Source organism: Urocampus carinirostris, chromosome 2, assembly GCF_059441175.1.
Source record: "Urocampus carinirostris isolate Australia breed hairy pipefish chromosome 2, RoL_Ucar_1.0, whole genome shotgun sequence".
NCBI lineage: Eukaryota > Metazoa > Chordata > Actinopteri > Syngnathiformes > Syngnathidae > Urocampus > Urocampus carinirostris.
Window position 1 is genome coordinate 3617941 of NC_142350.1, and position 24860 is coordinate 3642800.

The window sequence follows — 24860 nt, forward strand, 5'->3', positions numbered from 1 at the left end:
GTATAGGGAAGCGTCTGTATAGAATTGTTCAACTGATTTTTGCGCATTTTGTGCGAATTATTTGTTGTTCCCTTTTGTAAAGTAGTGGTGGTACTTTTTTGTGCTGTGCCCAAATAAACTGTATTCTTTCATTTAACTGAAATAAAGAGTATCCCGCTCACAAACACACAATCACTACAAGCAAACGCCAGCACATCGATTGAGCGACCAGAGACTAACGTCACGTTTCCCCACTCAATCATTCCGACTTTGCCAGATTAAGACTTGATGTTAAATTTTACCACCATTGTGTGAAAGTTGAGTGTTTTTATATAAAGCATATTAAACACTGCTTAAGATGATTTAACTTAAGCGCATAGTCATCAACTAAAAACTAAAACGCTAACATCAGCTAGCTACCAGAGACAAAGGTTACTATTCCACTCTCAAAAACGCAGATAACAAACGAATAAAAACAAATTATGTCTTGACTTACCTTTCTACTGAGTTCCTTTCATCCTCATCGGTGACTCCAGGTTTTGGATTTGATTGATGCCTCACCCACCCGGTTGCTCCCGTGCCATATCACTTTTTTGTTTTTGTAAAGTGTGGAGTGGTCCAACACTTTTCCGGACTTCGGTCAAACTGTTTTCCTTGTGTCCATCATGTTTTATGAGTTGAATTGACCATAGCCTTTGAAAATATCACCTTAGTTCGCACTCCACCTCGCTCTGTTGTGCTCTCTGACTCGCGTTGCGTGTGTTGTTACTGACTCCGCGCTTGCTGACTGATGTATAAATTGCGCGACACAACAAATCGATGAACTAATTCGTTGCCAATGTTTTTAATCATCGATTTTAATCAATTTTATCAATTCGTTGTTGCAGCCCTAAAGCCAATGCTAATTGTCTGTGCGCTAAGCTATGCTAGCTTATTTGAATTTTTTTTCACGATTAAGATATTGTCTTACTGTTCATCTTATTGTTGCTATTGGTCAGAACTTTGGGGGATTTGAGGTTATGCCCCTGAGTACTGTGTAGAAAGTGTTTGGGGTTGATTCTCCTAGGGTTCGCCTGCGTAACAAATTTTTTCAGTTTATTTTCTGGGGGTGCGACTGAGTAATAATTTTATTCTGATTTCAGTTTTTAAGGGTGCAACTGTGTAACAGGTTTTTGGACTTGCCCCTGCGTCATGATTTTTTGGACATGATTTTCTGAGGGTGCGCCTGTGCAACCCATTTTTTTCAGTTTATTTTCTGGGGGTGTGCCTGAGTAACACTTTTTTTTGTAATTTAGTTTTTATGGTTAGGACCGCGTAATTATTTTTAAGACTTGATTTTTCTTGGATGCGCCAGTGTAAACTTTTTTAGTTTCTTTTTCGGGGGTGCGCCTGTGTAATGAACTTATTTATATTTTGTCTTTAGGGGGGCAACTGTGTAACAAGTTTTCAGACTTGAATTTCTGCGGGTGCACCTGTGTAAAACATTTTTGGAGTTGGTTTTCCGAGGGTGTGCCTATGCAACATTTTTATTCCTATTTTTATTTTGGGGGTGCACCTGTTTAACAGTTTACCCTTGTGGGCTTGTGCTTCTTTTTGAGCAATGAGGCAATACGGGTCAAGTTGTGACCTCATCTTTCGACGCACCCCCTTTTTGATTGCAACATGGGCTGCCTTGTTTGGGGGCCCGAGTGATGCAACATCTGCGTATCCGCGGCAACGGGAAGTGATGCCGTTCTTGCAGGGGAGGATAAAGGAGGTGAGAGGATTGCGCCAAGGCCTCGTGGCTGATGTAAGCTCAGGGACATTGTTGATAATATCAAAGTAACTTGTATATTTGTTTCGTCTTAGATATATTTTCCAAACTTTTTGCCACCCTTAGTAATAAATACAACCATAATTTTTTTTCAAGTGGTCAAAAATATAATTATAGGTTCATAATTATTTCTCCTGTCACGGAGCGGAGCGGGGAAACACGAAAAAAGGACCCATTCGCGTAGACGTATTCACGATTTATTAGGAGGAGGATGAGGGAGCGCACACTCGATCCGTGGATCGATGGACGCGGAAGGGGATAGAAGTCCAAACAAAAAAAAACGAATGTCCAAAACAAACGGATCAGACCAAAAACAAAACAGGATCAAACGCAGGCAAATTTAGAGACTAAGCATTTCTCAGAGTTAAAAAGAACTTGCAGGAATCTCACAGAAGGTTTCACCAAAGTTTAACAAACGCTCAGGCAAAGCACAGTTAGAAGGAACGCGTTTAAGTACTCCAAAAAGCAATCAGTCAATGGGTGGGGCCCGACGTGACATCTCCAAAAAAAGAAGTAAATTCAATTAAATTAAATATATTGAACAATAAGCGATAAGTATGTCAATATTGTTTTTCCATTTTAAGCATTATTTTTATTTCATTGGAACTGATTTTTTACTACATATAACCAAAAAATGGGGAAAATGTTAAAAATCAAGGTAAAATAACACAAAACGTACTCTAGAACGTATACAACATTTTTTAAGTATTTTAAGTATTTAATATTATTTCTCATTTTAACATATTTTTAAAAGATTAATGGGACACGTGCAACATCTTCAAGTATCTCCATGTTTTTTCTCATTTTTGTACTTTTTATTAAGGGATTTCTTTAAAAAACATTCATAGAATATCACCAACCTTTTTTAAATGATTGAAATATATCGTTTTCTCATTTGAATAAATATTTTCTAATAGATTTCCCACAACGAGAAATGCTGGCAGTGCATGACAGCGTTGGCGCTCTGCCGGCGGCACAGATTGGTCGCGGAATGCGGAATGTGGCGCTTGGCATTCCTGGCACGATAGCGCCAGCATATGCAATGATGTGGCCCCGTTTGGCCCCCCTCACTCTGTGACGTTTTTTTTCTGGGTACAGGTGGCCTCGGGAATCGCCCCACCATGCCTGACTCACCTGCGGAGGTCAAGACGTCGTCCAGGTTGACCCCGCCCACTATGCCGCCCCCGGCCAGCACGCAAGGGGTACCCCGAAACACTTCCTACACCCCTACTACCTGTGAGTAGCAAGGGAAGGGGGTGGGGTTCTCGACCTCTTTGTTTTTCTCTTTGATATGTGGCATGATTTTGTTCGTATGGCAATTAAAGAGAGCAAAGCCTCCTAAAAGCACTAAAAACGCACACTCGCTGTTTTTCAACCCTCTTTTTCATGATATTATTCTTTTTTTTTTATTTATGTCACATAATGGTAAATGGTCTGCATTTATATGGCGCTTTTCAAGTCAATGAAGACCTCCCAAAGCGCTTTACAATGTGCTTCACACTGACCCATTCACACACACACTCACACACCAATAGTGGCCATGCATCCATGCAAGGCGCCGACCTGCTTATTGGGGGCATTAGGGATTCAGTGTCTTGCCCAAGGACACTTCGACATATAACACGGAGGAGCCAGGAATCCAACCTGCGATTTCTTGATCACATCAAAAGCGCACCCTTGCTGTTTTCTGAAATGTTTTTAATATTGTTTTTTAATATATATGATAATTTTATATTATTTTGATAAAATATTTTTTAATTTATGGTGTTGTTTTTTTTTTTTTTTGTAAAATATATATATACCTTGAACTGGTTGCCAGCCAGTCACAGGGCACACAGAGACAGACAACTCACTCGCTTATTAACCTGACATGCATGTTTTTGGAATGTGGGAGGAAACCAGAGTGCCTGGAGGAAACCCACGCAAGCACGGGGAGAACATGCAAACTCCGCACAGGAAGGCTTGTAGCTCGATTTAAATCCATGACCTCAGAACTGCGCCACAGATGCGCTAAAAACTTGTGCCGCCCTATATTGTGAAGAAAAAAAGTATTTGAACACCCTGCTATTTTACTATTTCTCCCAAATAAAAATCATGGAGGGGTCTGAAATTTTCATCGTAGGTGCACGTTCATTGTGAGAGAGATAAACTAAAAAGAAAAATCCAGAAATCACAATGCATGAATTTTTTAATCATTTAATATGATTAGCTGCTAATACAGCTGCTAATAAGTATCTGAACACTTGTTTATCATCTGAAAGATCTGTTAGTCCGCTCAAAGTCCACCCATTAGAAGTCCAACTGCACTCCATCTATCATCCTGAATCAGATGCACCTGATCGAGGTCGTTAATTGCATAAATACACCTGTCCACCCCATACAATCAGTAAGACTTTAACATTTTACAGTGAGGATAAGGAAACAAAGAGATAAAGGAACAAATAGGCTTTGGTTTCCTCCGGAGGGGGGGTGCATAGGGGGTGAGCGACAGACAGAGATGGGCGGATCCAACTAGATGTTTGATCTTACTGTACACACAGTCCAGTGTTTTTTCCCTAATTGCTCAGTACACGTATTGAATGAATTTGGGAAGTGCAGTCCTTAACCATGCCTGATTAAAGTCGCGGGCGATGATAAAAGTTCCATCGGGGTGTGCAAGCTGCTGTTTATTGATAGCAGCGGGCCGGAGATTTAGCGCAATGCTAACGTTAGCATCCTGTGGAACGTTAGCATCCGGTGGATTGTAAACAGCCACAATGACCACAGTTAGCTCTCTCGGTAGATAGAAGGGTCTACACGATACTGCTAGAAAATCTATATCGAGTGAGCAGTGTGTGTCAATGATTCGGCTGCATTGTCCCCCACCCCTGTTTTTACCGGAGTCTTTTTCTCGTTCGTGCCGGTGAAGTGTGCGTCCTGCTAGTTGGACTGCGGCGTCGGGGAAGCCAAGAATCCCTGATGGCAAAAATACTCCAATTTCGGACGAAGCTGTTGGTGGTGATCCACAGCTCAAATTCACTCAATTCGTGGACGATGGATCTGGCGTTGGTCAGGAACATGCTTGGAAGCGCTGGTCTGTGTGGTCACCTTCTTAGCCTAGGCCCGACTGGCAGCCTTTACTTTTGCTCCGTCGTTGTCGGCAGGCAGATCAACCAGGGAGATCCGGTGGTCTCTGTATATCCCTCGAGATGTTGTGGATGTTATTTTAGTTGTAAAAGGAGTCGAAGGGAAAATGTGAGGGATAAAAGAACACTTAAAAACAAAAGACGAAGAAAAGAAGAATGAAGAGTGAAATCCTGAAGAACCAGACCTGAACCCAATCAAAAATCTTTAGAGGGAGCTCAAACCCGGTGTTTCAGTGTCAGCCCAGAAACCTGACTGATCTAGATATGTGTGGAGGAGTGGCCCAAGATCCTTCCTGCAGTCTGTGCAAACCTGGTGAAAGACTATAGCAAGGGTCAGCAACCTTTTCGGTGTGGCGTGCCACTTTCAAATTTCCTTTTAAATTAGTGTACCACACCAAGATTAATGATTCGCACAACATTTTTTTTTTATATCCAACAGAGCAGTCATTTTCCACCAGTCCTATTATAAAACATGGATATACTTTGAAATCGTGTAACTGACCAATTTATCTTCCACTTGTTCATTAATAAACTAAAAAAATGAATGTGAGCAACATGTGGAAAGGCTTGTAGACATCCATGACTTCAACTTTTTACCACAAGACTCAACCAGAATCAACCATTCTTTATCAACAATACTAATTTAATCAGGATACTACAATGAAAAAACAAGTGATATGGACAGCTACCATACCATTCATCAATGAAATCTTATTGCAGAAAATATCAAAACTCGAAACACAGACGCTTCTTTAATATATTCGCCATCAATAAATGTTTTTCCGTGTTTTGCTATGCATTGAGCAATGTGATAGCTTGTGTTTTTAGCAGTGACAAAGGTTTTCAGGGTCTGTGTTTGTTTGCCGTACCTCGTTTTAATGTCTGCGCCTTGTCAGACTCATGCTTGAATTCATGTTCATATTTCGTCTCGTAATGACGTTTAACACTTGACGTGCGAGATACAACGCTCTCGAAAGTCAATTCACAAACAGCACGGTACTTTTTTTTTTTTTTTTTTGCACAAAGCCCCAGTCATCTGTCCACGCTGACTGGAAAGAACGAGATGTTTTCGCTGGAGGAGCTGTCGTGATTCATTCAGTAATCGCTCACCAGTGTTTCTGTGGCTGGGTTAAAACACGGATCTCCTCCTCTCCTCGGCGCCGCGCATACACACACTCACAGACGGAGCAGAGGAGGAGGGGCGCTACCGTAAAGCCTTTAGACAACACGCTGCGCACAACAGAAAATGACACAATTTCAGGTCAAAGGGCGCATTTAAAAAAAAGATCATTATTGTTTTGCCGTGCGCTCGCGTGCCATTGGTTAACCCCTGGACTACAGGAAATGTTTGACCTCTGTAACAGCAAACAAAGGCTACTTTACCAAATATTAACGTTCATTTTCTATGGTGTTTAAATACTTATTTGCAGCTATATCACATAAATAATTTGTTAAAAAATCATGCGTTGTTGATTTCTGGATTTTTCTTTTTAATTTAGCTCTCTCACAGTGATTTCTAAGTGGGAGAAATAGCAAAATAGTAGGGTGTTTAAATACTTATTTTCCTCACATATATGCATTATTTATTTTTATTGCTTTTTGGGTTATTTTTTATATTATTCATTCCATGATAATATTATTTTGGGGCAGCACGGCTGCTGGGTGGTAAGCACGTCAACGGCACAGTTCTGAGGTCATAAGATCGAACCTTACTGTCTGGAGTTTGCATGTTCTCCCCGTGCTTGCGTGGGTTTACACCGGGCACTCTGGTTTCCTCCCACATTCCAAAAACATGCATGTCAGGTTAATTGGCCTGTTCATATTGTCCCTAGATGTTAATGAGCGAGCATATTGTCTGTCCCTGTGTGCCCTGTGACTGGCTGGCAACCAGTTCAGGGTTTCCCCTGCCCACTGCCCGAAGACGGCTGGGATGGGCTCCAGCACCCCCGCGACCCTTCTGAGGATAAGCGGTGCAGAAAATGAATGGAGGGATGTTTAATCTATTTTTTATTTGTATTGTTATTATTGTTATTATTATTATTGTTATGTGTTTAATCATGAAAAAAATCTCCATCAGTGACGAATGGCAGTAGCGGCCACTCACCGACAGCGCCAAATGGGGCCCCGCCCTCTCCACCCAATGGCTACGGCAACGGGGCGGGCTCTTCATCGCCACTGACCAATCAGCAGCTGCCGCCGGCGTGCGGCGCCCGCCAGCTCAGCAAGCTGAAGCGATTTTTGACCACGCTACAGCAGTTCGGAAACGACATCTCACCTGAAATTGGAGAGCGTGTACGCACCCTCGTCCTTGGATTGGTGGTGAGCATTGTCTTGAGACCCTAACCTTCTGTTAAATCGTCAATCTTGATAAAATACTTTTTGCCACTTTTATCCAAAAAAAGGTTGAAAACCGAACCCTTTCTTGTTCCCCCATTTTAAAACCCTAACACTGTTAAGAGATCAGAACAAGGCTTTCAAACTTTATTTTGAAACCTTATTATAAATACTAAGTGGCGTAAATCTTTACTTTGCCTTGAATTGCTCATTGAAAACACAAACCCTGTCTTGAAATTCTACTTTTAAACCTTATTCCTGATTTAAATTACTTTGAATACAAGTATCTCTGGTTATAACTATATTTGCAACCTTAATATGGCTTTAACTGAAAAACCTGTCTTGAATCCTTACTCTGAATCCTTAAATCCCGGTTTGAATAAATGTAAGAATTTATTCAGGAAAACCCCTATCTAAAACAATAACTCTGGATTTGAATATTGATTTCATTTAACACCGTATTTAAACTAATAATGATTTATTGAAAATCTTAACTCTGGTTAAGATTAATAAAGTATCTACCAAAGTATCTATCTATCTATCTATCTATCTATCTATCTATCTATCTATCTATCTATCTATCTATCTATCTATCTATCTATCTATCTATCTATCTATCTATCTATCTATCTATCTATCTATCTATCTATCTATCTATCTATGCAAATCCTTGTCTTGCAAAGCTATTCTGAATCCTTTAATCCTGATTTGAACAAACTGCTCATGATTCCATTGTAAAAAACTTACTTTGAAAAATATAACCCATGCTTTGAACCACATTTTCAACTTTACTTTAAAAACTGTAATACTGACTGGAAAACCACTTTATTTAAAACCTCAGATCATATTTAAAACCCCAAACCGTGTTTCAAACTCTACTTTGAATCCTTGAACCTGATTCAAATAACGGCTATTGATTTAACTACTAAATACTTTGAAAAAAAACACTCTTTAAACATTATTTCGAAAATTGACACTGGTTTGAATACCCTTATTTTGATTTAGCAAACTCTGGATTAGATAATGGCCATAACCCAAATTTTAAACTTTAACCCTATATGAAAATTTGAGTCTGAAACCATTTTTCAATGTGTCACGGTTGCCCATTGCCCTCAGTTGGCCCCGTCCGTTTGGCGCCAGCTGCGGCTCGTGCTTGATTGGCTTCCCTCCTATTTAAGCTCAGTGCTCTCATTCACCCTTTGCCAGTCTGTCAATGAACCTCTGCACCCGCACAACGTGTGTTTTGACTCTGTCCGGTATCCTGCTTGTGTATCCTGTCCGGTATCGATCCCGTCTATCTCGTCCTATTTGATATCTGTCTCCAGTCTTCAGTGTCTGGTATTGATCCCGTCTGTCTCGTCCTGTCTGATATCTGACTCCAGTCTCCAATATCAGGTATCGATCCCATCTATCTCCTCCTGTTTGATATCTGCCTCCAGTCTTCAGTGTCGTGCATCGATCCCGTATGTCTCTCTAATCTGATATCTTGCTACAGTCTCTAGTATCCGATTTCGATCCTGCTTGTCTCATCCGCTACGGTATCTTGCGCCAGTCTACAGTATCCGGTATCAATCCTGTCTGTCTCATCCTGTCTGATATCTGACTCCAGTCTCCAGTATCCGGTATTTATCCCGCCTGTCTCGTCCTGTCTGATATCTGACTCTTGTATCCAGTATCTGGTATTGTTCCTGTCTGTCCCGTCCTGTCCATATCGATCCCGTCTGTCCGGTATCTGGTATCGATCCTGTCTGTCCCGTCCTGTCCGGTATCTGGTATCGATCTTGTCGGTCCCTGCCTTCCCGCTTTTTCCACCCATCGATCGCCGAATCACTACCGTTTGTGTTCACGCGCATGACTGCCCCATTCCCGTAAAATAAAGCTTGTGTGAAAACGTTACGCGTCTGGGTCCTCCTGCTGTTCTGGTTGTGACACAATGCCCACAATCGCCAATTTAAGGCCACTATTAGCCAATGCTAGCTAGCAGTCCCACCATTCCTCCAGTAGTCTTCCTGCTAGCACATTAGCAAATATTTCAACCCGCGTCACCTTGTGCTTGTCTGTAGTGATAACATTAGCTTAGCAGATCTAGCTTGGATTTAGAAGAAAACAAACACTTGGTCTTGTTTTCTTGATGGGTTTTTTTCTCAAGAAAACATTTTTTCAGTCTTATTTTTTCTGTTTTCATCACGCAGAACTCCACGCTAACCATCGAGGAATTCCACTGCAAACTCCACGAAGCCACCAACTTTCCCCTACGGCCTTTTGTCATCCCCTTTCTCAAGGTATTGTCCATTTTATTTGACATATTTTACACTTTATATATAAAAATAAATACCATTATATACTTTAAACCTCCAAAAATAACTATAGAAAGCTCATTTGGTCTACAATGAGCTCTACCTGATCCCATGACATCATCAATATGCGCCTTTGACATAAAATGCAGTTTCTTATTTATTTCCATTTTCATCAGCAAGTAGGTTATTTTCTTCATTCTGTTTTATCCTTGCCTAATACATTAAAATAATTAAATCAAGTCATGTTTATTAATCACAAAATGTCTCATAGGCCTGTACAGACAATACACAGACATCAACATGAACTATAGGTAATAACGGAATGTTCTGATGACAGCTTCCTGGGGTCAACATAATTTATGATCTATTGAATACAAGCGTGTTTTAAGCCCATATTTAAACACTTCTACTAAGGTTGCAGATCGAATCTCAGAGGGCAGCGCATTCCACAGCACACTCTCAAACCTGCGGAATTCTTCTTGGCTCTTGGGATCACTAGTAGACCAGCATTTTTCCAAGAGGAGGCTCAGAGTAGGAATATAAGAGGGGAAAAATCTGAAGAATATGAGGGGGTATGTCAATCCTTAATTTTGTATCATACAAACAGAACCTTAAAATCACATCTTAAACTTAAAATAAATCTTTTGTGTCGAAAAAGATGAGTAAAAATACTAAAAGTATTTCGAATAAAATCTTGACATATTCATTATGGCTTTTCATGAATACAAAATGTAGTTTCGGATTTATTTTCATTCCTATCAATAAGTATTTTAGAGCACACCTGATTATAAGCCGCACCCACCACATTCTAAGAGGAAAACCGATTTTGTACTTACACAAGCCGCACCTGTATATAAGCCGCATGCACCCACATTAAAAAAATGTAACACAAACACAAAATTAACCCAGACCCGACTTTAAGTCTTGCGATTTTAACTGAATATCCTTCATTAAAGTACACAGTCCAAAAAATTACAGCCGTCATAATGAACGGAAATTGATACCGGTACTTAAGGTTTGATGCAGACCGGCAGAGTCCGGGACCCGTTGAAAGTAATCCAAAGAAAAAAGTGTATATTTTCCAAAGGTAAGGGTGGGAAAAATATATATACACTATTGTCCGCCGTGTCCACCTTTACCGGTCCCCACTTCCCGTCAGCCTGTGTTTGTTAAACCCCTTCTTTTTAATTCGCCCGTCCAAAACATATCAGAATAAGTCTCAAGAATAAATACAAATAAATACATTACAAAAATGTCCAGTTGCAAATACATATTATACATGGTTCCACATATTTACAAAGAAAGACGGTACACTGAGAGAGTTTTCAAAGCTTTAATAATAATAATATAACTTTCATCCGGGCAGCTAATGGTAGCAACACGCTAGCAACACGCTCGCAACACAGTAAACGGGTCTGTTAAAAAAACATACCGTACTTGTAAAAATCACGGTAAACCGTACTCATCTTCTTCCTTAAAACTGAAGCCATCAAAGTCGTCTTCCTCAGTGTCGAAAAGAAACTTTGTCATATAAACATCGTCACCTGCTCCCGCAGCTGAACTCGCGCCGTCACTATCGCTGGAACTCTCATCCACTCCTGATTCTGTGCCCTCCTCTCCGTCACGCAGCGGACCGGCTTTTCGGAACTCGTTGTTGATGGTGGATTTTATGATGCTGCCCCATGCTGTCAGGATCCACTGGCAGACTTGCGAAAAAGTTGCCTTTCGCATTCGGCCAGTCTTTCTCGGCGCATATATTCCACCGGTCTAAATCTTACCTTTTTTACTCGAGCGCCACTGGCGGCCGTTAGAATAATTACATAAATTGGCCGCATCACTGAATAGGCCGCAAGGTTGAAAGTTTGGGGAAAAAGTAGCGGCTTATAGTCCGGAATTTACGGTAAATCAAATTAACTTAATCATTTCCGTAGAAAACTGATGGATAGCAATGATGAATTTATTCTGCCCCCAATAAGCAGGTCGGCACCTTGCATGGCTGCATGGCCGCTATTGGTGTGTGAGTGTGTGTGTGAATGGGTAAGTGTGAAGCACATTGTAAAGCGCTTTGGGAGGTCATCATTGACTTGAAAAGCGCTATATAAATGCAGACCATTTACCATTTACCATTTTTAATTTCATGTCATGCTCTCTACATTTAATAGTTTCTGGTTCATTATTATTATTATTATTATGTACTGCTTTTTCTATAATCATAAATTAGTATTAAGGGGTAAAAAGGAAATGTGTGATTTTCTTTTTTTTTGTTCGTTCAATCTACAGAAAAACTTGTTATTCTTCTACTTCTTCTACTTCTCCACTGCGAAGTTTCCTTCTCTCACTTTGCCGGTTCTAATTTTAGCATCTGCGCTGTGGGACCTTAAATGCCATCGAACATATGCTAGCCCAGCTGCAACAATGGCTGCCTTCCACGCTAACTCACGATAAAAAAAAGTTATTTATTTTGATCTCCTATCTTGTTTTCTTCCAGGCCAATCTTCCACTCCTGCAGAGGGAGCTATTGCACTGCGCCCGCCTGGCCAAGCAGAATCCGGCCCAATATCTGGCCCAGCATGAGCAACTGCTGCTGGACACTAGCACCTCATCGCCCGTCGACTCGTCCGAGCTTCTACTGGACGTCAATGACAATGGCAAAAGGCGCACACCTGACAGGTAAAGGCTCGGTGTGTTTTATATAGCGCCCCCTAGTTATGTAAAATCCTTTGTTTGAATATAACACTTTTATTTCAAAGAATGAGCAAAACCACTGTGCTGTAGTGGTGACTTCATGCAAGCGGATGACAATGAGTGGCGTGATTCAGGCATATGACGCTTTTTCACTGTTTCCAGGGTTCTTACATGTGCTTGTAATTCTCTTATTACAATGGGAACTCTGGGGCCCACATTTGACAAGCGCTATATGAATTACCCTAACTCTGTGACTGAAAATTCAAACAATTTCTTGAAGAAGATAAGATTTGGATATAACCCTTGATTTCAATGACATTCAATCAAGTTACTTCTCCAGAAAACTCACAAGGGGACAGCAACGTCCCACAATGGATTATCTCTAAGGCCTCTCTCTTGGTATCACAGGCATCTGCGCGTGGCAACCATCAAGTCACAGGCAAGAGTTGAGACATATGGAGACGGAGCAAAGCAAAGACGGAGTGTTAGCTGTTGTCCGTTTTTTTACCAATCGATTTATGAGAGTAAAACAAGTGCGTATGAACATGTGTCAAAAATCTTTGAGACTGACAACCCCTTCAAAAAGGTTGAGAAAGGAGGAAGTGTGGAGTTGAATGAAAGAACATGTTTGTCTGGGGCAGATCGATCTCAACCAGTGGTAATCAAAAAAATCCAGGCGCCCTTTATGATACTTGTTCAATAAGGGGTTAATGTTGTGTTTTCAAGATTTGAATAGTGCTGGCATTTTTGGTGCAGTGCTTGTAAATGCTTGAAACTGTTGCCATGTTTTACAACAAGTCTGCCTAAAATTGACACAAACACTGCTCTTTGAAGGCTCTGATTTTCCATTGCATTACTTCTCGTGATTACCGGCAGCTGGCATTAGTTTGTATGTCATTGTCCTATGATTCTTCATCGCCCCCTTTTCCTACTAGTGGCACCTAAGAGGACAGGTGCATGCTACACCTAAACAAGGCACTATGAAATGTGTATTCGTGCATGGGTTATGCACATTTTATATGGGCCATGCAAAAAAATTAAGGTAGCCTTTCCAAATGGGAGCTTGCAATGGGAAGAACTTCCTTCAACTGGAAAATGTAACCTCCATGTTACCGTAATTATACAAAACACTTTTGTGGGGAAGGATTTGTCATAAAAATATTTACACGCATATTGTTCGGATCTACGAATATATTCCCGATCTACAAGTCATATATCTTGATTAATGCAGAACCAAGAATGAAAACTGCATAGGTAAATTGCAGATATAATTGTGGATCTGCAAAATACATGATTTCCATTGCTTTAAAAGTCTTTAAAAAGTGCCTATATCTGGCCATGAAAAAGGTGTATGAACCCTGTGTTTCCTTCTTAAGCTACTCATGTTAGCCACTTAGCTGCAAGCTGTGGCTCGGCGTTAGCCACTTTTGTTTTTGTTAGCTGTTCCTGCTTCATCCTTTTGTGCAACTTGGCTTCCAAGGCGGCTCATGCAAGCGAACAATGCCAAGTCCCATTATTTAGTAGATATTGTTTTTGTTGATTGCCCCTGCTTTATCCATCTGTGTCAATCACCTTGCACAACTAGTCATTAAAGCCAATGTCGCTGAATTTCGTGATTCGAGTATTTGGTGCTTTACTTTCACAGATTCCTTCTCAAGCAACTCATGTTAGCCACTTGGCTACTGGCTATGGCGCTCCACACGCAGCTTTTTGTAGCTACCCCGTGTAAATATGTCATTCAGTGACACTCGCTTTCCAAAGTTCGTCATGCAAGCCAATGTTGCTGAGTCCAGTGAGCCAGTTATCAGGCGCTTATTTAAATGTTTTGTCTAGCCACGCATGCTATCCATTTGGCTGTAAGCCATGGCTTGCTGTTAGCCACTATTGCAGGGATCACCAACCATTTTAAAGCTGTGAGCTACTTTTACCTTATTGATTAGCGTGAACGGCTTCCAGTTTGATATAGGAAAATAACATGTTATTACTATGTTGTTTCTATGTTGTTACCAGTTTGTAATTGTAAGAGCTTAAAATAGGCTCAGTCAACCACATGGGAGACCCCTGCTCTTTTGTTATTTTTAGCTGCTCCGGCTTCATATTTTAGTGTGACTTACCTTCCACAGCGGCTCATGCAAAGAAAAGTCACTTTTTCTCATGAATCAGGCATCTGGTGCTTTATCCCGCCGTTTCCTTCTCTAGCCTCTCATGTAAGCCACTTGGCTGCAGGCAATCGCTCGCCACTAGCCGCTATTGTTGTTGTAGCCGCTCTGGCTTTGTCCTTGAGTGCCACTTGAGCTTCCATAACTGCTCATGCAAGCAAATGCTACCAAGCCGTAATTCAGGCATTTATATTAAATGTTTTTTCTTTCTTCTTTTTTTTACTGTTTCCACAGTTTCCCTCTCTAGCCGTTCATGCTAACTTCTTGAGTGCTAGCTATGGCTCACCACTAACCGTTATTGATATTGTTAGTTGCTCTTGCTACGTCCTTCAGTCTTTTGCCTTCCACAGTTGGTCATGCTTTTCAATAGCTTCTCCCGCTTACAACAGCTCCTCCAACTCCACTTTGGGCTCTTTTCAGCTGTTGTAGTGTGTTTTCTTCAAATGCATACGCTTTAGCTCCATTCTAAGTTACAATGCCTTTTAGTGGGGAATTATTACACATTGCCTTTTCATAGCTAGAAGATACTGGAATGACTTTAATGAGAGAATTAAAATTGTCTTTATTGTCATTGTTAACAACGTAGTTATTGGAATTATCACACACTGTCACTTTAAAAATGAGACTTGGCTAATCATTTTACATATAGCCCTTAATCACAAAAATGTCTCAAAGGACTGCACAGGATTACAATTAAACCATCGCCTGATCTTAAACCAACTTGCATTGGGTAACAGTACACAAACATAGTAAACATCAATAAAAGAGAACACTAGGTAACATGTTGAAATTTGTCCGGTAAGTGTATGACAGCAACGACACAGCTTCCCATCTCTGCCAGCTGGTCGATGCTAGTGTTGACATGCTTCAGGTCAGACGCTGGTTCGCAGACTCATCTCAAATTGTCCTTCTCCCTCGTATCACCACCAGCCAGGCAGTAGGAAAAAGACAGGACAATACAAAATATGATGTGGGCATCAATCATAAGCTATTGAATAGAAGTGTGTTCTAAGTCTAGATTTCAAAATTTCCACTGAGGTTGCAGAGCTTATCTCCTGAGGCAGAGCATTCCCTAGCACCAGGGCCCGAATCGAGAACGCTTTCGAGCCTGCAGACCTCTTCTTGGCTCTCGGAGTCACAAGTAGACCAGCATTTTCAGAGCGGAGGCTCCGTTCTGGAACATAGGGGGAAATCAAATCTGAGAGATAAGAGGGTGCAAGTCCATGCAAACATTTGTATGTTAGTAAGAGAACCTTAAAGTCACATCTTAAGTGGGCTGGAAGCCAGTACAAGTTGGCCAATACAGGAGTAATATGCTCAAACCTTTTTGACTTAGTCAAGAGTCTCGCTGCCGCATTCTGAACCAGCTGCTAACTTTTGATGCTAGACATCGGGAGGCCAGAAAGCAATACATTACAGTAATCGAGCCGAGAAGTAATAAACGCAGGAATTAGAACCTCTGCATCTGATTGGGACAGCATCGAACGAATCTTCGCAATATTACGGAGTTGGAAGAAAGCGATTCTAGTAATATTTTTCACGTGTAACTGAAACGACAGAATAGGATCAAATATAACACCTATATTTTTGGGTGATGTCCGAATAAAATCTTGACATATTCATTATGACTGTTGTCTAGGTTCAGGGCAGTGTGTGAAAACAACTCACGACAATGAGCGACAATCAACATTTCAGTTTTTTCTCGGTAAAGGCGCAAAAAATTAAGTGACATCCATCTTTGAATCTCAGTAGGGCAAGCCTCCAGATTTTTACAACTTAACTGTCCAGTTGTCTCCAGTGGCAGAGAGAGTTGAGTGTCGTTTGTAAGTGAGTCAACAGACCCAATGTACAAAGGGAAAGCTGCAGTTGTCGTAGGTAATAGTTCTTTTAAAGCTAATGCCGTTGCAGGGCGGATATTGCGATTACTAAAGCCTAAATTTTTCAACATTAAATAGCATCTCACACCTAACAAGATAGTGATCAGAGATGGCATTGGGATACAGTAACACTGTAACATTTGAGGCTACTACACCCCGAGTCAGAACAAGGTCTAGAGTATTCCCATCTTTATGAGTGGGCACATCAACTATTTGATTAAAACCAAATGTATCATGGGTGACTTAAAAGCAACCGGAAATGAATTAGATGGGGAGTTTATCTGAACATTAAAATCACCATAAATTACAACATTGTCCGCATAAGTTACTAAGTCTGTTAACAGCTACGAAAATTCATCCCAAAAATTTGAATATGGTTTAGGTGGGCAATACACAACAACTACATAAATTGGTGTTGACATTGACGACCTCATAACAAGTGCTTCAAACGTTTTAAAAACAGTAGAGGTACGGGGAGTAAATTTCAACATAATTTGCGATATTAGAGCAACACCGCCATCTCTTTTGCACGGACGTGCCAAGGACGAAATCACAAAGTTAGGGGGAGAAGCCTCATTTAGCACTACAAACTCATTTGGTTTTCACAAAGGCCAATTAGGTTAAGATTGTGATCACTAATAAAGTCAATGACAAGTAAAGCTTTGGAAGCTATTGCTCTAATATTCAGAACACGAAGCTTTACCACTGTGGACCGAGACAAACCCTTTACCGAGTTTTGAACCTTAGTGATAACCTTAGTGGTAACCTCCTCAAGATTATGCTGCCAGGTCTTGTGCCTTGTATGGCGGCAGGTGCATACCACAGGAGTATTGTTGACAGGTGGAGTAACAGGATGAATATCCATCCATCTATTATTGTTACCGCTTATCCTCAGTAGGGTCTCGGGGGTGCTGGAGCCCATCCCAGCCATCTTCGGGCAGTGGGCAGGGGACACCCTGAACTGGTTGCCAGCCAGTCGCAGGGCACACAGGGACAGACAATTCGCTCGCTCATTCACACCTAGGGACCGGCCAATTAACCAAACGTGCATGTTTTTGGAATGTGGGAGGAAACCGGAGTGCCCGGAGGAAACCTACAGGGAGAACATGCAAACTCCGCACAGGAAGGTTGGTAACTGGATTTGAACCCATGACCTAGGAACTGTGCCGCACACGCGCTAACCACCGCGCCGCAGTGCTGCCCCTACAGGATGAATAGCAGTAGATTTTTTTTTAATTTCTTCTCCCCCCTCACCTAACAAAGGAGAATCAGAGGTAAGAAGCACAGAAAAAGATGCTATAGAAGAGTACAGATCAGGGTGTGCGGTGCAGGCAAACTAACGCTCTTAACTACAAAAACTATGTGAATTGCATGAATCTACCATAGTGCTAGTTAGCTCTAGCAATACAGACTCCACACCCATGGTTACAGCCTCACTAATCACCTGTGACCTGGCCTGCACAAGTGTACCCTGTCATGGAAGGCTTAAACAGTAATCTATATTTTTAGAAAGAGTGAGAGCACCTTCCCAGTTAGGGTGAAGGCCGTCTCTCCTCAGCAGGTCAGGTCGGCCCCAGAAAGCGGGCCAGTTAACCACATACCTAAATCCCTACTGACGACAGAAACTTGCCAGCCACCGGTTGAGCGAGACTAGTCTGCTAAACCTCTCATCATTATGCCTCTCTCAGGCAAGGGGCCAGAGACAATTACTTGATACCGACTCATTTTTCTGGCGGTACTAGAGGTCCTAGCAATATTTTTCTTTGTAATCTCAGATTGCCTGATCCTAGTATCATTAGAGCCGACGTGAATGACTATATCGGTGTAGGTAGCCCTGTCCTGGTGTCTAGGTTTGCATGCAAGCTCTTTCAAATTAGCCTCAATGTCGGGTGCTCTGGCCCCAGAAATACACATAACCGTGTTTGGGGTGTTAAACTTTATGTTATGGGTGATGGAGTCACCTATAACTAGGGTGCGGGAGCTAGTAGACCGGGGTGGAGTGGGACTAGCTAGGGGTCTGAAAATGAAATCCATTTTATTTTATGCAAAAGGAAGAATGATGATTGATAATAATAAAAAGAGATAATCCATTCCGTTTGTTCTAAAAAAACAACAATCCTTTATTAATAAATCCAAAAATAAATTGTACGAAATCAGTGTTCTCGTTTGCCCGTGTCCCTGCGTCTTAGACGCATCATTTTTGCTGGGGACGCATAGTGTCAAATCAACATTTTTGGCACAAAATTGTCATTATTACCCGATAATGATTTTTTTAAGCGCATTTACGTGAAATTTAGAAATTTTCAGTTGCGCACCATGTTTTTCAGAAGGTTTACTATAAAAGCGGTATATAAATACAGACCATTTACCATCTATCATTTACGTTATCGCCCCTCCGTGTGTCAGCGCTTGTTTGTGCAGCGCCACGCAAAGGAGAGCTCCTTGTCTTAACCCAGCCAACAAAACACACGCGCGCGATAAATGAACGAATCATGACTGCTCCCGAGCGAAAACATCTCGTTCTTTCCAGCCATCGTGGACAGATTAATTCAAGGCGGAGACATTAAAACGCGCTGTGTCCAGGTAGCAAACAGACACAGACCCTAAAAACCTTTGTCGCTGCTAAAAACACAACCACTGAAGCTATCTAACAAATTGCTCACTGAACAGCAAAGCACGGAAAACCATTGACTGATGGTGAATATTTTAAAGAAGCGTGTGTGTGTGCGCGCGTGTCAAAAAAATCCACAGGCAAAAAGGAAAAAATGTTACAGTACAGTACCTCTCAGAATTCCTCTGAATGAACGGAGACCCCATCGTCGGCATCCGAAGGGGCGGCAGGGGGTCGGTCCGCAGGCGGAAGGGTTGCGGTATCGGACCCTCGGGGACGACCACGGCGCGGTGCTGGTTGGTATATGTATATGTAGTCGATGGAACTCCGCCACGAGAGATCGGTCCAGGATCTGTCGGGTGGGGACCCATGACTTCTCCTCCGGACCATATCCTTCCCAGTCGACCAAGTACTGGAATCCCTGACCCCTGCGGAGCAGGCGACGCACAGTGTAGACAGGTTCCCCGTCCAAAAGGCGCGGAGCCGGGGGAGGAGGCGTTACGGGCGCCAACGGGCTCTGGCCGACGGGCTTGATCCGGGAGATATGGAACGTGGGGTGCACCCTCATAGACCTTGGCAGGCGGAGACGGACCGCTGAGAGGTTGATAATCTTTTCTATGGGGAACTGGCCTAGAAATCGAGGAGCCAGTTTCCTCGACTCAACCCTCAGTGGCAGATCAGCGGATGAAAGCCAAACACTCTGGCCCACATGGTAGTTTGGAGCAGGATTCCTCTGTCGATTAGCCCCGACTGAATGAGACTTGCCTGCCCGGAGGAGTGCGGACCGGGTCCGAGCCCAGGTTCGTCGACAGCAGCGGGCGTTAGTAGTAGCGGACGGGCAGGAGGCTTCCCCTTCCTGGGTAGGGAACATACGAAGTTGGTAGCCATATACGCACTGGAAGGGGGACATTCCCGTGGAGAAGCTAACCAGGGAGTTGTCATACTCCACCCATGTCAATTGCCGAGCCCAAGTCAACGGTTCACGAGAGACCATACAGCGGAGCGCTGTCTACAGATCCTGGTTAACTCGCTCTGACTGGCCGTTGGACTGAGGGTGGAACCCCGATGAGAGGCTAACCGAGGCTCCCAGCAGACGGCAGAACTCCTTTCAAAAACCGGACGAGAACTGGGGACACCGGTCTGAGACAATGTCCTGAGGGATGCCATGGAGGCAGAACACGTGTTGCTGAACTGCCAGCGCTGTTTCTTTGGCGGAGGGGAGTTTGGGTAGTGCCACGAAATGGACAATCTTGCTGAACCGGTCAACAATGGTAAGTACGGTCGTCATCCCCTCAGATACTGGCAATCCTGTCACAAAGTCCATGGCAATATGGGACCACGGCCGGCGGGGAACCGGCAGAGGATGTAATAGACCGGCCGGGCGTTGGTGAGAGGCTTTGTTCTGGGCACATACTTGACAGACTGATACGTATCCTCGTACATCTTTGGCCATGGAAGGCCACCAGAAACGTCGGGCCTAGTGTCTGAGCCGACCCCGACAGGCGAGAATCGTGCCCCCATTGAAAGACCTCAGTCCGTAAGGGTTCAAGGACAAATAGTCGGCCTTCGGGACAGGAGCTGGGACTTGATCTGGTAGCGCCTCTCTGACTCAGGCTTCAATATCCCAGGAAACAGCCGCTACCATGCGGGAAGCCGGGAGAACAGTTGCAGGACTCTGAGGTAGCTCGTCGGGCTTCAGGAATTGCCGGGAGAGGGCGTCGGGCTTCACGGTGCGGGACCCGGGTCTGTAGGACAAGGTAAAATTGAAACGGGTAAAGAACAGGGACCAACGTGACTGACGTGGGTTTAGACGCTTAGCCAATCTAATGTATTCCAAATTTTTGTGATCTGTCCAAACTAAAAATGTCACCGTTACCCCGTCCAACCAATGCCGCCATTCCTCCAGCGCTAGCTTGAGGGCCAACAACTCACGATCCCCCTTATCGTAGTTGCGTTCGGCCGGGGATAACCACCGGGAAAAGAAGGCGCATCAAGGTGCATCTTCTGGTCCTTGTCTGACCGCTGGGACAGGACAGCACCAACTCCCACATCTGAGGCGTCCACTTCCACTACAAGTTGGCGTGCGGGGTCAGGTACCTGGAGTATAGGAGCCGTAGAGAAATGGTTCTTTAGACAGTTGAAAGCCTCATCGGCTGTGAGGGACCACCGGAACGGCTCCTTTGGGCTGGTGAGGATCGTGAGGGGAGCTGCCACCGAGCTGTAGTTCCTGATGAATCTCCCGTAAAAGTTGGCGAATCCTAGGAATTGTTGAAGTTTCTTGCGAGACTCCGGAACAGGCCAGGGTAACTGCTGATACTTTGGCAGGATCCATCTGAAGGCTCCCCTCCGAAACAATGTAGCACAGGAATGAAACAGTCCCAGCATGAACTCGCATTTCTCCGCCTTAACAAATAGAGAGTTCTCCAGGAGACGACGGAGAACGAGCTGGACATGTTTTTGGTGCTCCTCGAAGGACTTCGAAAAAATCAAAATATCATCCAGGTACACAAATACAAAACGATTGAGCACATCACGTAAAATGTCATTAATCAAGGATTGGAAAACGGCGGGGGCGTTGCTTAACCCGAATGGCATTACCAGGTACTCGTAGTGGCCGGTGGGTGTGTTGAACGCGGTTTTTCAAATGGTAGGAATTTCGCAGGTCAAGCTTAGTGAAGATCGTGGCCCCCTGTAGAAGTTCAAAAGCAGAGGCAAGCAGTGGCAAAGGGTAACGATTCTTAACCGTGATGTCATTAAGCCCTCCATAGTCTATACAGGGCCGGAGCGACCCGTCCTTCTTTCCGACAAAGAAGAACCCCGCCCCCGCTGGAGAAGAGGAGGGCCGAATAATACCAGCCGCCAAGGCATCAGAAATGTAGTCCTCCATTGCCTCTCTCTCGGGAACTGACAAGGAGTAGAGGCGGCCCCGAGGAGGAGCGGACCCTGGCAGAAGGTCAATTGCCCAGTCGTAAGGTCTATGAGGCGGTAGGGAAGAGGCCTTAGCTTTACTGAACACTTCCCGTAGGTGGTGGTAGCAAACTGGGACTTTGGACAGATCGGATGGAGCCTTTGGGGAAGTGGAACGGTCAGGGTAAGGAGCGGCTCGCAGACAGGTTTGGTGACAGTCCATGCCCCATTCCAGTATCGACCCAGTACGCCAGTCAAAGTGGGGGTTGTGTTGGACCAACCATGGATGGCCCAGAATGAGGGGTTCGCTCGGGGAGTGAAGTAAATGGAAACGGATCTTCTCTCTGTAATTTCAAGACAACTTTAATTCTATGGGTCCCGTTATTTGAGATACGGTGCCCAACAGGCGACCATCTAAAGCTCGGGCTGATTAGGAAGGGGTTTCACGGTTATCCCTAGTTTGCGTGCGAGGGACAGATCAAGGATATTAGCTTCAGCGCCAGAATCGATCAGGGCAGGTAAAGTCTGAGGTGAACCGGGAAGAAGGAGATGGGCCTGGAGGACCGGTCTATCAGTCTTGGGGCACGAAACTAAAGCCGAGCTCAATCGGACGTCCCCTATGTCCGACGAGCGTTGGCCTTTTAACGGACAATTGACCACTCTATGACCTTCGCCGCCGCAGTAAAAACATAGCTGTTCGGAACGCCTTCGCTGGCGTTCTTCGACCGAGAGGGAAGTACGATCCACCTCCATCATCTCATAGGGGGTGGTGGACGCGTTTGAGGGGTTTGGTACATTACCCGCTTCTTGAGCTGGCCTGGTGACGAATCGGCTGGGTCTTTCCCTCTCCTCACCTGAACCCTACGGTCGATCCGGGGGGGTCAAGTCAATAGCTACGTCAAGTGTTGCCGGAGGAGCGTGGGATACTAATTCATCCTTGAAGTAACCGGCCAAACTGTGGAGTTGGCGTCGACCAGTGCCTCCTTATTCCAGTGACTTTGGTCCGCTAGTGTACGGAAGTCGATTGCGTAATCGGCAATGGAACGTCTCTCCTGGCGATAGTTCATGAGCGAACGGGCGGCATCGGCCGACGAGGAACCAGAGTCAAAAACTTTAGTCATTTCTTGGGCCAGGAGACTAAATGAGGTGCATGCTGTCGCCCCTCGTTCATATGCGGCTGTTCCCTAGAGGCGGGCTTTTCCAGACAAATGATTCATTACGAAGGCTGCAGGTCGAATATCAGCCGACAATTTACAAGGAAGGGGCGGATCTGGGCGGGATCTCCACAGAACTTCTTCGGCGCACCCACTCGTGGTTCAGCGAAGCCGGCGCGAGCTGATCGGGAAGGGACAGAGTCGGATTTCGTGGCCGGGTATTCGGGGAAGTTTTGCTTTGCCCTGATGACGTTGTTTGCTGTGATAACATGTCGGGTTAACTTGCCCAGCGTTGCTGATGTTGCTCAAACAAGTGGTGGTGTCGTTGCACTTGCTGAACCAGGGTGGATACGTCATGGGCTATTTGCTGTACCGCGCCCCTCAGTATGGAGTAGGCGCTGTTACGCAGATTGCTGATCGGCATTTCCGCATTCGCTGGAGGGGAGAGAAACGTCCGCTGGATCCATGTTATGGTCCAGGTATTCTGTCATGAACCAGAACGGACTCTCGGATCCAATAGCGTTAGTTTCAAAAGTGCTTTTATTTGAAAGATTTGTTGGAGCTGGCTTTGGACGTCGGCGCTTGTCGGTCGTCAGCCTCTTGGGGCGGAATGGCAGCTCCGTGACGGGTGGACGGACGGTACAGCTGATCAGGTAAGTGGATGGCCGGGGCGGGAGAGTAGGTCGCAAAACGTGGAACGGAAACAGGTCAAAAACGGAAGGCAGGCATGAATCAGGCAAGAGGAGTCGTGGGTACCTTGTAGTCTGGAGAAACACTCAGGGATACAGAGTATACCTGGACGTCCATCTCTGGATGCAGACCGCTTAAGTGGAGAACGTCAGCAAATCAAGAAGTGCGCTCCAGCGCGCCAAACGATTGCCCCAGGTGACTTCACTTAGGCAATCACGACATTTTCAGTATTATTTTCTTCTTTTTATATGGTAATTATCTGCTTATGAGGTAGTACAGTAAAATATTTGAAATAACTTTATTTTCAAATATTTTTGATGGTTCAAAAAGGCTTGAAAAACACTGAGTTATACAATTAAAATGGCTATCCATGTTGTATATTTGGATTGGTGTAAATTAATTATTTCAGCAAAATTATTTCGTATCATGTAAAATATTGTTGTGAACTGAAAAATCTTGAAGTAATAACTGATTTGTATTACCAATAAACTGTGATGATTAAAACTCAATGAATAAATAGATTTATATTATATATTTGTCGCCGATTTACAATTTCAACTTCGATAACACAAAATTTTGGGACCCATAGGTCTCTTTTGGAACCCATAGATTTTAGAGCATGCGAGTCCCCGGGACCCATCACTTTTCAGAGGTAAAATGAACACTGCGAAATATTTATCATGCTCTATTTATAAGAACAATTAGCATATCTAGATTTTTATATAATGTGTTAATTTCAACATTTTTAGCATACACTTTTCTCCTTGTATTTTGGAAAAAATATAGAGTATATTGTTTGAAACATATAATACAATAATACAACATACAATAATAGCGGAACCATTGATACACAATGCTCACTCGATATGGAGTTTCTAGCTATGTACCGGGAGAGTTAACTGTGGTCTTTGTGTTTGCTGTATACTTTCCACCGCTAACACTTTCACCAGATGCTAACGTTAGCATAGCGCTATATCTCCTGCCCGCTGCTAAACATCAGCTTGCACTACCCCAACGGAGCTTTATCGTCGACGGCGACTTTGATCAGGCATGTTTATTGACTGTACTCCCAAATCCTTTCAATTGTGGACACCCAAATCTACTAATTGTGGACTGAGCAATTCGGAAAAACGCTGGACTGTGTAATGTAAGATCAAACATTCGGGAACTCTGTTTGACCCTCACAACTGTATTCCGCTAGGAATGTTTCTTAGTACAGTGGAACCTCG

At 43.6% G+C, this 24860-nt stretch overlaps 2 protein-coding genes across 7 annotated transcripts in view; one reads left to right on the forward strand and one right to left on the reverse strand.

The window, feature by feature from the left end:
- runx1t1 (RUNX1 partner transcriptional co-repressor 1) overlaps positions 1-24860 on the forward strand; it is a 67528-nt gene that overhangs the window by 19532 nt on the left and 23136 nt on the right. For 3 of the 4 annotated variants that reach the window (XM_088328421.1, XM_088328419.1, XM_088328420.1), the window contains 4 exons: positions 2891-3028; positions 6995-7236; positions 9444-9533; positions 12037-12218. In XM_088328421.1, coding sequence (XP_088184547.1) covers positions 2914-3028; positions 6995-7236; positions 9444-9533; positions 12037-12218 — 629 coding nt within the window. In that variant the 5' untranslated portion in view covers positions 2891-2913. Of the gene's footprint in view, positions 1-1426; positions 1736-2890; positions 3029-6994; positions 7237-9443; positions 9534-12036; positions 12219-24860 lie in introns of those variants that run through there. The other variant, XM_088328422.1, reaches the window with a different exon arrangement.
- Positions 4253-22983, reverse strand: LOC148370674 (uncharacterized). Of its 3 annotated transcripts, XM_088328424.1 has the most exons (3): positions 20757-22983; positions 19052-20625; positions 14791-15566 (listed from the first exon to the last, which is right to left on the reverse strand). In XM_088328424.1, the coding sequence occupies exons 2-3, from the start codon at positions 19872-19874 to the stop codon at positions 15370-15372; spliced, it is 1020 nt and encodes a 339-aa protein (XP_088184550.1). In that variant the 5' UTR covers positions 19875-20625; positions 20757-22983; the 3' UTR covers positions 14791-15369. The 3 variants fall into 3 exon arrangements, with proteins under 3 accessions (XP_088184551.1, XP_088184550.1, XP_088184549.1); XM_088328425.1 differs by lacking the exon at positions 14791-15566 and adding an exon at positions 4253-5238 and having other exon boundaries at positions 19052-22983; XM_088328423.1 differs by having other exon boundaries at positions 19052-22983.

Bases quoted from the DNA above. Each gene is read 5' to 3' on its own strand.
- LOC148370674 (XM_088328424.1), bottom strand. From the start codon at position 19,874: ATGGTCTCTCGTGAACCGTTGACTTGGGCTCGGCAATTGACATGGGTG. The intron at 15,567-19,051 runs GTACTGTACTGT...CCTATGTTCCAG, and splicing joins ATTCAGAGGAATTCTGAGAG to AACGGAGCCTCCGCTCTGAA.